Source organism: Candidozyma auris, chromosome 4 (genome assembly GCF_003013715.1).
Source record: "Candidozyma auris chromosome 4, complete sequence".
NCBI lineage: Eukaryota > Fungi > Ascomycota > Pichiomycetes > Serinales > Metschnikowiaceae > Candidozyma > Candidozyma auris.
The window spans coordinates 603,901-616,461 of NC_072815.1; the positions used below are offsets into that span (position 1 = coordinate 603,901).

Sequence of the window (12,561 nt, forward strand, 5' to 3'; positions counted from 1 at the left end):
CTAATCCAATAAACCTGTTGCTTTAGAACGACGGGTTTGTTTCCTCGTGCGATGCACTATGTACGCCACCCAAATCGCTAACACGATAAAAAGCAAATAAAGGAGCATTTTCAAGAAGGAAACAATCCCTCTCTTGATTCTCACCGGTAGTGTGGCATCTGGGTCACCGTACTTCTCCTTTCTAAGGGCCCGCTCTTGCTCTTTTATTCTCTTCTCCGCAGCTTTGAGTCGTCTGACAGATTTCCTCTCCACTTTGTTCTTTCTCCTCTGCCTTCGTTTTCCTTGAGGACTGCTGTCTGCTTTCTCTTCCTTTTCGTCTTGTTGTTGCTGCATCATTCTCTCGAAGTCCTCCATAGACTCGACAAACTCATTAGATTCTGGGTGGTATAATGCAAACACCTTGTTCTCTATGACATCTACAGCGTGAGAGAGCTCGCCTGTCTCGGCACTGACACCCAAGTACTTCACCACCGGAAGCTTCACTTCAGGAACAGTAAAGCAGTTGCGCCACCTTGATTCATCCTCAGGCTGGTAATTGAGGTCCACAGACAAGTACCCGCCCTTCAAGTAGATAATTCTCATACGCACACTGCCGAAGTCCGGGTTCACAGCTTTCGTGGCCCTGCAAGATGCCAACATAGTATCGAAGCCGTCAGTCAGCTTGTCATATCTTGTACGCCCATCACCCACCATCGCCACAACGTGAGGAAACGAGCTTTGCTTGCCATTTCTATACGTGTCTAAGAAGATGCCCAAACCATTGAAGTAATTTCTGGCGCCAAACACATCACCAATAGGACTAGGCTCATCGATAAACCACACGGCCATGCCATCGGCGTACAAGTTCCTAGAGCTCTTGCTGTGGATGTTAAAAGTGAGCTCCATCTCAAAAGATTGGGCCTGGATCGGCATCTTCGTGAACATGTTAGCTGCTTGGTGTTGCTTGTCTGAGACAAGCCGAACAGCGTCATTGGTGATCAAGAAGTTTCCAGCCATGTTCCAATTGGGTGACCTGAGCGTCGACTGGTCAATGTATGGGGCTGCGAGCGCCTGATCCTTAAGCTCGACCTTTCTGACATGGACGGTAGACGATTCCTTATCTTGGAACATCGAGTTGATCTCTTCAGCAGAGTAGGAATCAGGGAGTCTCTTGTTGAAGTGAACGACGAGATAAATGAGGACACAACCAGCTAGCACCAGCAAAAGCCGCGAGCGGAAGGTAAGAGCCACCATGATGTGGAGTGCTGATGTTGGTGTGGAAAAGAGTGGTAACTGTTAGAAGAATATTTGATGGAATAGATAATTGCGAACTACTACGAGGTGAGCACTCGAGGATGTGAGGGTATGCGGAAATAGGAGAAAGAAACTAAATGTGATTAGATAAGAGGAACAATGTGCTACAAATCGATGAGTTGAAAATGAATATGAACTAGCAGCATTTTTGTTTTCATAGACTTGATGTGTTCAAGGTATGCTACTTAGCACTTGACTACTTGAGGTTCTTTTCTTGGACTTTTTAGGACCGAGCAAAGAAAAAAAAAAAGAGAGAGGGAAAAAAAAGAAAAAAAAAGAAGAAAAATTGCAGACCTTCAAGGCGTGTTTGAAGAGTTCCTTCAAGCCAAACTTTGCAAATTGTGTGTCTATTATACATGGAAGAGCCCCCTATTCATGTCGCCCCTCCACACGCTAACCACGCATTCCCTATTTACAGTTTTCAAGAGCAAGAATCTTTGTTGCTTTGCAACATTCGCCAATAATTTCCTCTGTGTCTTACTTACCGTAGACAACGGTTCTGATGGCGTCCATCCACGTCTCCTTCTTTTCTCCCTTGATTTCTGCGAGAATCCTGTCGTAATACCTGGGATTTCCTTTTGGCTTCAAAAGCTTATCGTCAAGCTTGTAATAATTCTTGTATTTATCGTTGACAAGGTCTCTGAGGGAAACATACTGCAACTTCAAATCCTGTTCACTAATGTTGGCGATTTTCTCAGGGTTCAGGAACCGCTCGAGCTGGACATCTTTGAAAGATGCGTAGTGCTTTATTCTATCCTTTGGGAGCGTTTTTAGGAGGCTGTGAATTTTTGCAGCGATCTCACGTTTGGTCAGCATGTTGTACAGGGAAGTGTTGATATTTCGAATACGAGATGATGGATCAAGGAAATGGAGGAAGGCCAGATTACACCCGTACACCAAAATCATCGTGGAGAGGACTGGATGGGGGTATTTTAGGCCAATTCAAAAAAAGTGAAAGAGTTATGAGACTGGCTAAGAATTGAGATAACTTTGGTTTGAACGGGATGGAGGGAGGCTCTCTTCGTCTGTCCCTCAGTGAGACGGCAGTATCAGCATTCTCCAGTGAAAAATCTCAATTGTGTATGATCCAATTTAATGTTTTCTCTCTTCAGAATTCAGGACTTTGAAGTCACGTAACTTTTCATGATGTCTGTTTCACACTCTATGTCTGTGTCAATCATTTTCAGGTTAAGATAGCATTAGAGATCTGGTAGAGTTTTTCGCAGCCATAAAACTTTGACTTCAGTCTCCACCAGCAACCACACAACAAATACATTGTAGCCAGTGTTCACAATTTGATTTTGCTAGCACGGACTGGTACGAGCTTTATTTTTTAGAAACATTAACAGTCCTGAAATTAAATGGCATCTTTGTGGATCCACATTCTCTCCAGTATAGGTCATAGCACTCCACTAACGAATGATAGCATCACGAGAGAAGAGAAAATTCAAGATACCTACCTCAAATCATTAAGATGCTCATGAATCATACTTTATAAGAGAACCTTCGACGTGCTGGCGTTGGCTGTAGGCTGCTCACGTGCGGTGCACGCTTTTCGGTACCCAATGGTCCATATCAAGATGTAGAAGCGCATAAGTTCAACATCACAAGATAGTCTCTGGTCTCTGGGTGATGAAAGCACCAACTCCAAGAGTCATTTTCGTGCGCCACGGCCAGACTGAATGGTCAAAGTCGGGTCAGCACACTTCAGTCACAGACTTGGACCTCACACCGTTTGGAGTGATCCAAATGGAGAAGACGGGCCACTCGTTGATAGGCCACGAGCACTATCAGATGATTAAGCCAGAGAACTTGAAGCACATAGTCTCTTCTCCAAGAACCAGGGCCCAGCATACAGTTCAGCTCTTACTTTCTGGTTTGACTGAAGACGAAAGGAAGGCCATCCAGATCTCGGTCGATGAAGATATCAGAGAGTGGGAGTACGGTGACTACGAGGGATTGTTGACCCAGCAGATCAAAGATTTGCGCAAGGAAAGAGGGCTTGATAAGGATCAGACTTGGAACATCTGGAGAGACGGCTGTGAAAATGGTGAAACGTATGTGGAGGTCACCAAGAGAGTGGACAGAATGATAGAGAAGATCAGAGCGATCCACAAGAAGGCTCTTGATGCTGAGGAGCCATGCGACGTTCTCGTTGTCGGCCATGGTCACATTTTGCGCTGTTTTGCTGCTCGTTGGGTCAACCAGCCGATCAACACCAACCCCAACTACATGTTGGATGCCGGTGGAGTAGGTGTGTTGAGCTACCAGCATCGCAACATCAATGAGCCAGCATTGTACTTGGCTGGAGCCTTCACAGTACCAGTAGAGGAAAAGAGTGCAGACTTGTAGACCGACAATTATAGACATGCTCAATTACACACTAAATTTGGAGGAGTAGAGGAGGTAGTAAGGATTAGTACCGTGTAGAGAACCTTTCTAGATGCCTAACTTGGAATCTCTTGACGAGTGTTTGCTAGGTTCGACGGTCTCACCCATTTTTTAAAGTCGTTTTTGTCTGTCCTCTGAGCTCCTCGAGCTCTCTGGGCTTCATCAACAGAGCTTCTATAGGTTGTCTAGGATGGGATGGTGTTCTTAGCACCAAGTCGTAGAATGCAAGCTTCTGAGAAGACCGCCTTAGTGATGTGGACAAGTTTTTGGAATACGAGTCATCTCAAACTACTCGATTTCTTCATAGACGTGCAAAAGGAGCATGATCAGTGGATACCAACCAACGCATTTGACATTGAGCAATCGTCTTCAAAATGCACAAATAATATCAGGTGTACATGAGTCAAACTTTGCATTGTTGTCGGGGCAAGAATGAAAAATTGTCCTATCTTATTCAATGATTTCGTAGCATCCCCATCTTGCCGTTCAGCGCTCCGTGACTCAGAAAGAAACCTTAGCATTCCACTAAAATTAAAAGAGGAAAGTCATCGGAGATCCTGAGGAATGGAATCGACAATCAGATGTACTGAATCAACGCCCTTTTTGCCCAGGTATGCCATACTTAGCCGACACCTTTTGCCTCTCAACTTCCAGTGGGGCACCCATTTTAAATTCCGTTCACATAGATGCACTAGTCAATGCCTTTTTTTACGATAATACCATCGAAATACATCCAAGAAGACGTTGTCACGCTCAATTCACTTTTTGCTTGGCTGAGACAGTAAAGCCACACCAGAAGCTTCTAGCGAGGCTTTCGCCCAAGAGATACTTTTTTTTTTTTTGCACCCAAAACAGCCCCGCAGTGACACCTTCTTAGCACAAACATGTGCTTACAGAGACCTTCCCCTAAAATACCCAGCAGGGCAGAAATCCCCCAAAAATCAACGCTCTCCATCTTCAATCCGGACAACTTAATTCCATATTTCCCAATCATCTAAGTCGAATCCTCACTGAGATGAACGGAATTGATGCACCCCGCGATTGAGCGATGCGGCACTTATAAGTCGCCATTTTTCACTGCGAAGCGTCTCTGACGGTACTACTTGTTTCCTTTCGTTCATCTTCACAAAATGCACCATAAATACGTGACTGGCTCCGATGATAAGGCTCCCGTGGTGCCTGTGTGGCTCGACTGCGATCCTGGCAATGACGATGCCTTTGCTATTCTTCTTGCGGCAATGCACCCAAACTTCAACCTCTTGGGCATCTCCACTGTCCACGGCAATGCCGCATTGAACCATACTACCAGTAACGCGTTGGCATTACTTGAGCTTATGGGGTTTCAGCAGGACGAAATCAAAGTGTACGCTGGTGCTGATAAACCACTCATTTGTGAGCCTTCTCACGCTCCAGAAGTCCATGGGGAGACCGGCTTGGGCGGTGCCGGCTTGCCTTCTCCCAAGTTGAAGCCTTCTGAGGACAAGGGATACTTAGAGGCTATGAGAGATGCAATTCTCGAGAACAAGCACGAAATTTGCCTTGTGGTCACTGGTGCAATGACAAACTACTACCAGCTCGTGAGGAAGTATCCCGAGGTGAAGCAGTACATTCGCTATGTTTCCATCATGGGAGGAGCTGCCCACTGCGGCAATGTCACTGAGTACGCCGAGTTCAACATTTACTGCGACCCACATGCTGCCGCGGAGGTGCTTGAAGACCCTGAATTGGCAAACAAGACAGTTTTGAGTACATTGAATATCACCCACACGGTATTGGCAACTGATAGGGTCAGAGAAAGTATCTACCTGGAGAAGAATGGAAAAGTTTCGAGACTCCGTAAGTGCTACAATGATCTCATCCACTTTTATCACGGCTCCTATATCAAGAGGTTTGGACCCATCAGGGGCCCCGCTGTTCATGATCCATTGGCCATGTTCATGGTTCTCCCAATGGTGGCGAAGGACAGTGAAGAGTTTAAAGACTTCTACGATGCATGTGACTTCAACTTTTACAAAAGAAAGACAAAAGTTGTAATGGACGGCGAGCGCAGAGGAGAAACGGTCCTACTCAACAGAGACATGGATCCATTGAAACAAGAAGACAACGGTGCATATTTTGGCCAGTCTGTCAACATGCACTTATTTTGGCATTACATGTTACGTGCCATAGAGCTTGCTGATGACAAGCTTGCTGCTCGTTCTTAGATTAATTAGATTATACAAATTAGGTATTCGCAGTATCCTTTTTATGTTTGCTTGGATCAAGCGTTACTAAGGGAGTTGCCACTTCTTTGTCAGTGTCCTCCACTTTGGCGTTTGACTCAGCAGTCTGTTGTTCACCTTGTGTTTCCTCTTGTGTCACTCCATCAGTTCGTGGGGTTTCTTCACCGACAACTGCCTCTTGGGAATCTTTCATATTAGTGGAGCGAGAGGCAGCAGCTTCATTTTCTGTCTCATTGCCTTGCAATTTTTCACCAAGAGAATTGACTTTCCTTTCCAAGGTACTATTCGTCTTCTCAACCACCTTGATCTCCCTGTCCACCTCATATCCGATCTCGCCAATACAGTCCTGAGCCCAAATTACATCAAGATGATTGTAAGTTGGTAACTCAATAACTTTAAGATTTCCTCCTTCTTTGTAAAGCCTTCTTTCGTAATGTGTCATATGCGATGCCAATCTCTTTCCGTCTACAAGGAAATCATTACCACAAATAAAAATTGATATTGGTGTCACTTCTTTAGGTTTGTTGAAAGCAAACCACTCGAATTTATAGGGAAAAAATGTCTTCTCATCAGAGACTGGAATATCCTGCTGCTCTTGAGTTCTAGTGAAGGCCGGATCCGAGGAATCGATTCTTCCAAGACCGATAACTTTCTCCTCATCGTTTGCCTCTGCTGTGGAGATTGGAGTGAACGCATAGTTCTGTCCTGTCTCGTAGGCCTCCTTCGACTGAAGTTGGTTCAGAAATCCTTCTTCCACAGAGTAAGAAAGCCACCAGGACATAAGCTTGGATGAGATGTAGGAAACGTTCATAACGAACTGGATATGTTGCACTTTGTTGTCCATATAGTTGTTGCGAATGTTCCACCCAAACAAGTACTTGAACATCTGATATGAAAGGGTCAGATAGAGCTTAGTTGTACCTATACGTTTTCTGCACCAGCCCAAAAAGCCACAAAACACGCCTCTTCCAAAGATGAGGTTGTAGGATGTAGGCGACCTGTTGTGGATGAACTTGATAAAAGAGCGATGGTGAAACAACAGACCAGGAAATATAGCAGGCGCTAAGGCAAAGAAGTGATTGATCTTGTTGTGGTGAGCCTTGAGCTTTGGGTTTCGTAACAAAAGAATTGTCTGAGTACATCCCTGGGAGTGTCCCACAAGATACAACTTGTCGTGGTGGGGCTTTCTGCAAAGCACATTGTCTATTATACACGGAAGGTCGTATGCAGCAAAAACACGGATATCCCAGTCCCAAAATTCCTCGCTGTGCATCAAGTTCCCCTTGATTGTAGCATGTCTTGGCCTGAACTCACAACGGTTGTTACCCATCCACACATCGTATCCTTGTTCCAAGAAATAATATGGTAGCGAATTAGCTCCAGGCGCTAGCCAGGCTCCAGAGGCAGACAAGAGACCGTGTTGGAGCAAGATCGGGGCCCTGCGAGCTCTTTCGTCTTCCAGCTCATTGGGGTCCACAAGACGGTGCAATGGTAATATGTATCCGTCCTCGGTGGTGATATCGTACTCTTCCAAATCGAGTCCTAACTGAAGCGCGTAGTACCGCAAGTCCTTCGTGATTTTGAGATTCTTCATATCGGGATACGGCTGCTTGGGTCTGTATTTTTCACTTCCATCGTTGTTTTTTGGAACGTTATCCTTTTCCCTCCCAGAAAAGACATCCCGAAGGTGCCATATATTAGCGCCAATAGTGAGGACGAAAACAAAGAGGAACGAGCCAATTGCGGATATGTAAATGGTAACATACCTCATGAACGTTCCATGAACAGATGTCTTCTCCGGAGGATCAAACATTGCAGGCAAACGAGGGACACGGTATAATTTTGTAGAGGTTGATAGTAAATGCAAGAAGATGCTTAACTGTTTTGGGAGATCCATGTCTCAGACCTGCACCAACGGTCGAACGCTAACACAATTCTGTTCTGGGGCCTGAACTTTAAAAGGAAGCTATAGGACTATTATAGAAGGAACTTTTTTTCTCGAAAGATAGGGAAAGTCCAAACTTGACGAGTTTGTTTGTGCAATCACTCTGTTCTCAATTCCACTTGCATGCACTATACTAGATCGATCGAGACCTAAAAATCTTGTCAAAGGAAGGGTACAAAACTTTAGCTCAATTGCAAAGAAGTGGCAAGTAGGGCTCGGGTTCTAAGTATTATGGTAGGCTAAATGTGTATCTTGAAATCCAGTGAACGTTGTTATGACATTGCTTTCATGAGAAAGCGCGGCTTTTGTGGCATTTTCAGTTTTTGAGGCAAAATAAATTATGCTTGAGTAATAGATGAACAAAAAATAAGTCAAACTAAAGAAACTTCAAAGCAAAAGATAATTACTCATAAAAGTGAGTTTGATTTCCTAACCATACAAGGACTTCGTGGCCAAGTTGGTTAAGGCGTAAGACTGTTAATCTTAAGATCGTGAGTTCGACCCTCACCGAGGTCGCTTATTTTTTGTCTTTTTTAGCTCCATTACATCTCGTCGAACAACGTTTTCTCGTACTGTCATTGATTTTTCAAATGTGTCTGTGAGAGGCCTTTTCAATTTCTTTTTTCTTTTTAGAATAAAGCCTTCTCGCATTTAACACTTTCTGCTTGCCTCGTAAAAATCTCCTTGAGAATCCAAGAGGAGTAATGCGCTTATTCGTTGATAGATAACATAATTCTTTATTGGATCTTTTACCATTGATCTAGTTTGGATGAAAATAGTTCGTTAAAAAAAAAAAAAAAAAATTAAGGGCATCAAATAACGAGTGAAGCTACTGTAGAACCTGTTATGACTCCTTGAAACATCTCCACCAAATGATTCTGTCATTGAGTTTTGCTTGTTTTGCAAGACTTCGTACATAGGCATTCATGGTAATCTTACGAGAGAAAAATTTCTTCTCGAATATTACTCTGAATGACAACATCATCAGAACAGTCCTTACTATAGGTTTCAAATGTTGAGTGTAGCGTTTACAGAAGATCTGGAATTCTGAGAAGCACTCGGTAGTCAAAAACTATGAGAAATTGAGTCGACTCCTTTATCCACATCATAGTCTGAGCTGATACTGATTTTCCGGTACTAATATATCCATCTTATTTCTTTCTTTTCTCTAGATCAAAAAAGACCTTGGGTGTTGACTCAAAGGTAAATCAGAAGTTGAGTAAATAGCTTCAAGTAAAATGAGCCGTAGTATTACACCAGATCGATGCGGCTGCAGCAAATTGTTGAAGGTTGTGAAAGTTCAAAACCAAAAAAACCGGCGAGAGAGTCTTAAGAAGGGAGCTGGATCAGGCATCTAGCACCATATCATGGACTTGCTGAAACCTTTTGGAGAAGAGATGTCCGTCCAAAGAGTATATATATATATATTTTTTGTCGAATACATTTGATTTAGACTCGCTAAATACCATATTGCCCGCCTTTTCCCATTCGAGACTGCCTACCCACTTCAGTTTCACCTCTTATTTGCACAGTACATACTTCTTGAATTCTGAGCACAGAAATGAGGTTTATATCGTCCAGGGAAACCAAGATACCTTCAAAGTATCATAGAGCCATTTTGACAGTTCAAAACTCATCCAGAGCAGCTAAAAAGCCATAATCATGTCTCAAAAAGTACATATAATATCATGGGGTCGCTATTCATAAAAATAACCATATGGAAGATAAAAAATGGGTGAGGTATATTGTGGGATATCAGACTTACATTAAGCAAATCACCTGACCTATGCTCTGTTTGGAGCAGCGGTCAACGCTTTCTCGCAGCAAGCCGCAAGTACCCGTCTACAAAACAGGTTCAAGCCTCGCGCGCGAGCCTGGGACACCAATGCGGGTGGGAAATTCGGTGGTTCTCCCCATCCCGCTTTCCCTTCCAAGGGAAAGTGAACGTTTTGCTCCTGAGAGCTTCCTGGGCGTAGAAAGTTACGCCGGGCGTCGCCATCAGAAACTTCGTCTTCAAGCAGCGCTTCGCTGGCTTGTGGGCATGGGAGGCGGCGCGGATGGTTGGTCTTCTGTCCGTTGGCGGGACCTTGTTCTGCCCTTGGATGGAAAGGCTGTTGAGTGCAATTTGCGGCCCCTGGCACCCGATACCGATCAATGCTGCGAGTGGGCCTCTTTTTGACAGAAAATGTTTTTCTTGTAATCTTTGAAATTGAGGAGAGTGAAATGGAAGTTGATATGTCTTGCTTCAATTTATTTTTCTCCGCTCTTCTGGCAGGGCCTGTCTGCGTATGGTGGATTCAAATGAACATCTTGACCTTCACTATGCGATCTACAAATGCAGAACAAATAGACTTTCCAAACTACTTTGAATTGATTTTGTCATAGAATTAGGTGCTGAGCTTTCTACCGCTTGACTAAAATCTTCATTTGCCCGAAATATGGTCACTTTGGCTATATAGAATTTGGTTGCGAAATGCGGGCGTGGGGGTGCTAAAGTGGGAAGGAGTACAACAGGATTAAGTGCTAGACAAATTTCGATGATACATAAATCTTCGAAAGAGCAATATTATTGAGAAATAAGTTAAGTAAAAATTTAACTCTATGGATGTTTTTTTGCTTAAGCAATGTCCTGAGACCTGCTTCTTGCCCCGACTTGGTCTTAGTCAGACGAACTTTAATCGCCTTGATCAGTGACAAGCGAACAGGCCCATGTAGATTCATAGACCTAATGTGCTACAATTGCGATTAGTTGCTTCAGTCAGATCTGCTTTTCTCTTCTTTCAACTAAACAGGGAGCTCTTGACCAGTGGAAAGCGAATAACAAAAGTGAAGTCTTTTCTTCACATTAGTGTATTCCTAATGGTTCATTTGTTATTCGTTCCATTATAGAGAAATAATGAGTTGACTGAACTTCAAAGGCGTTTGCGAAGTTGTGCTTCCTTGAAACCTCTTCAATCAAAGTATCTTTTTTCCCTTTTGCAGCCAGTAGTGCAGAAACTCGCTATCGCTGCGAATTCCATCGGCTGCTTCCCCAGAACTACTACTTCACTACTGAGTCATCCATGATTATAGCTAGTATACGCCGGATCTTTGCATCTTTTCGTACAGAAGAAGAAGAAAGGTCTTACTCCCGCCTGGCCTTCTTCAACCTCCTCGGGTTCCTCGGCCTGTGCGTGATGTTCTCCTTTGTTGCTCAGAAGCTCTCCAAACAGGCATAAACCCTTCACGTTGAATGACTTCTTTGAGAAGCCACGATGTTACCTGCTTACATGTCTCTATAAAGAACACCAGGGAGGACACATGGCTCATTAGAGAGTGTCTGAAGACAGTCTTCACTGATCGCATGCTTACGGTGTCTAGAGGCTCCTGAGGATCTTTTGGGTTCATCATCTACATTAGCATATGTACAGTTGTCCTAATATACAAGCATTTCAGCAAAGCAGCATCCAAGGGGTGGAGGAACATCTAGTCTCTCAACAACACCTCCTTGGCCATCTCGTAAGCCGTCCATGAAATGGCAGTGGAAGGAACGTTGAAAATGATTCTGGGCTTGAGTCCTCTGGTGAACGCACCAGCACCGCCTTGCTTGTACAAGGCCTTGGCGGCACTGACAAACCCATTGATTGTTCTCAACAGCTCGTTCTGCGAAACACCTCTAGTCTGTAAAGCCGTCTTGATACAGTCCAATGGGTTGGTCAAAGCAGCAGCAATACCACCGGCAATACCACCGGAAATACAATGGTAGTATGGGTTGTATTTGTTCTCCGGGTTTAACAACTTAGATGAGTACTCATAGAAACCAAAGTTCAACGCTGCAAAGGGAATGTTGGTGAAAAGGGTGGTAGGGTAGGAGATGAAAAACGCCGACAAGCCTTCTTTACTGTAAATTTGGGCTGCTGTTTTGACTAGTCTGGCTGATTTGGATTGGGTGAGCTTCGAGTCGGCTGTGGATGTACCAAGCTGCATTCTCTGCTTCAACACATCAAAGGGGGTCATCAAGGCATCTGAGGCGACTGTGGCTGCAATACCAGCCCCGGAGGCAATCAAGGGGTGTGATTCATCCGTGACAATCTTGGTGCTTCTGGAATTCGTTAATCTGTTCACCAACATCGTCTTGGTGGCCTCGAACACTGAAAAATAAACAGCATGAGCAGGGCCAGCGCCCAACACCACCGACGAGACACCTCTCCACAAAGCGTAGGCGCCCTCAGATGAGGAAATCTTGGAGATAGACCCAATAACCGACTTGCTCAACGGCTGGCCCAGGGCAATCATTTGCATTCTCGTTTTGATGGAGTCGATAGGAAACATCACCGTGTGCTCCATAATTCCAGCAAAAGCGCCAGCAGAGAGGTGAGCGGCTATGCTGGCGTCTTCAGGCAAGGCCTCGTAGTCGATTTCGATGGGCTCACTGAGCATATGGGGATGGTCGGCCATGGTATGAGGAAAAGCGCAAAGCAAGTGGGAGAAAAAAAAGATGAGATTAAATAAATGCCAGAAGGCTAGTGTTCAAAGAACAAAAATGTATGTGGCTCACGCTCAGAAAAGCTTGTGGAGACCGGGGTGGCAGGGATGGAGGAATAAGTAGGAGGGAGGGAAGAAAAGCTTAGATGAGTTTTGAAAGCCGGGCCTGAGGTTTGTCGGGTCCGAGAATTTTTCAGGCCCGAGGGCCCCCAGGCAGGCGGCAGTCGAGGGAAAGAAAAATGGCGA

The 12,561-nt window shown here is 44.5% G+C and overlaps 6 protein-coding genes and 1 non-coding gene across 7 annotated transcripts; 3 read left to right on the plus strand and 4 right to left on the minus strand. All coding sequences in view use genetic code 12, as the record gives it.

Moving 5' to 3' along the window:
- CJI96_0003965 (uncharacterized protein) lies at positions 1 to 1,233 on the minus strand (the record flags this gene model as incomplete). The annotated part of the gene is made up of 1 exon (XM_029037199.2): positions 1 to 1,233. The coding sequence occupies one exon, from the start codon at positions 1,231 to 1,233 to the stop codon at positions 1 to 3; it is 1,233 nt and encodes a 410-aa protein (XP_028888255.2).
- Positions 1,234 to 1,770: 537 nt separating this feature from the next.
- On the minus strand, positions 1,771 to 2,109 carry CJI96_0003966 (uncharacterized protein; the record flags this gene model as incomplete). The annotated part of the gene is made up of 1 exon (XM_029037200.2): positions 1,771 to 2,109. The coding sequence occupies one exon, from the start codon at positions 2,107 to 2,109 to the stop codon at positions 1,771 to 1,773; it is 339 nt and encodes a 112-aa protein (XP_028888256.2).
- An 816-nt stretch (positions 2,110 to 2,925) lies between these two features.
- Positions 2,926 to 3,645, plus strand: CJI96_0003967 (sedoheptulose-bisphosphatase; the record flags this gene model as incomplete). Its single annotated transcript, XM_029037201.2, has 1 exon — positions 2,926 to 3,645. One exon carries the CDS (start codon positions 2,926 to 2,928, stop codon positions 3,643 to 3,645), a length of 720 nt encoding a protein of 239 aa, XP_028888257.1.
- A 1,169-nt stretch (positions 3,646 to 4,814) lies between these two features.
- On the plus strand, positions 4,815 to 5,888 carry CJI96_0003968 (trifunctional uridine nucleosidase/nicotinamide riboside hydrolase/nicotinic acid riboside hydrolase; the record flags this gene model as incomplete). Its single annotated transcript, XM_029037202.1, has 1 exon — positions 4,815 to 5,888. One exon carries the CDS (start codon positions 4,815 to 4,817, stop codon positions 5,886 to 5,888), a length of 1,074 nt encoding a protein of 357 aa, XP_028888258.1.
- Positions 5,889 to 5,907: 19 nt separating this feature from the next.
- CJI96_0003969 (sterol esterase) lies at positions 5,908 to 7,719 on the minus strand (the record flags this gene model as incomplete). Its single annotated transcript, XM_029037203.2, has 1 exon — positions 5,908 to 7,719. The coding sequence occupies one exon, from the start codon at positions 7,717 to 7,719 to the stop codon at positions 5,908 to 5,910; it is 1,812 nt and encodes a 603-aa protein (XP_028888259.2).
- A 574-nt stretch (positions 7,720 to 8,293) lies between these two features.
- CJI96_0003970 lies at positions 8,294 to 8,367 on the plus strand. The gene has a single exon. It is a non-coding gene; the product is annotated as a tRNA-Asn (tRNA).
- Positions 8,368 to 11,316: 2,949 nt separating this feature from the next.
- On the minus strand, positions 11,317 to 12,288 carry MRS4 (Fe(2+) transporter; the record flags this gene model as incomplete). Its single annotated transcript, XM_029037204.2, has 1 exon — positions 11,317 to 12,288. The coding sequence occupies one exon, from the start codon at positions 12,286 to 12,288 to the stop codon at positions 11,317 to 11,319; it is 972 nt and encodes a 323-aa protein (XP_028888260.1).
- Between the last annotated feature and the right edge of the window lie 273 nt (positions 12,289 to 12,561).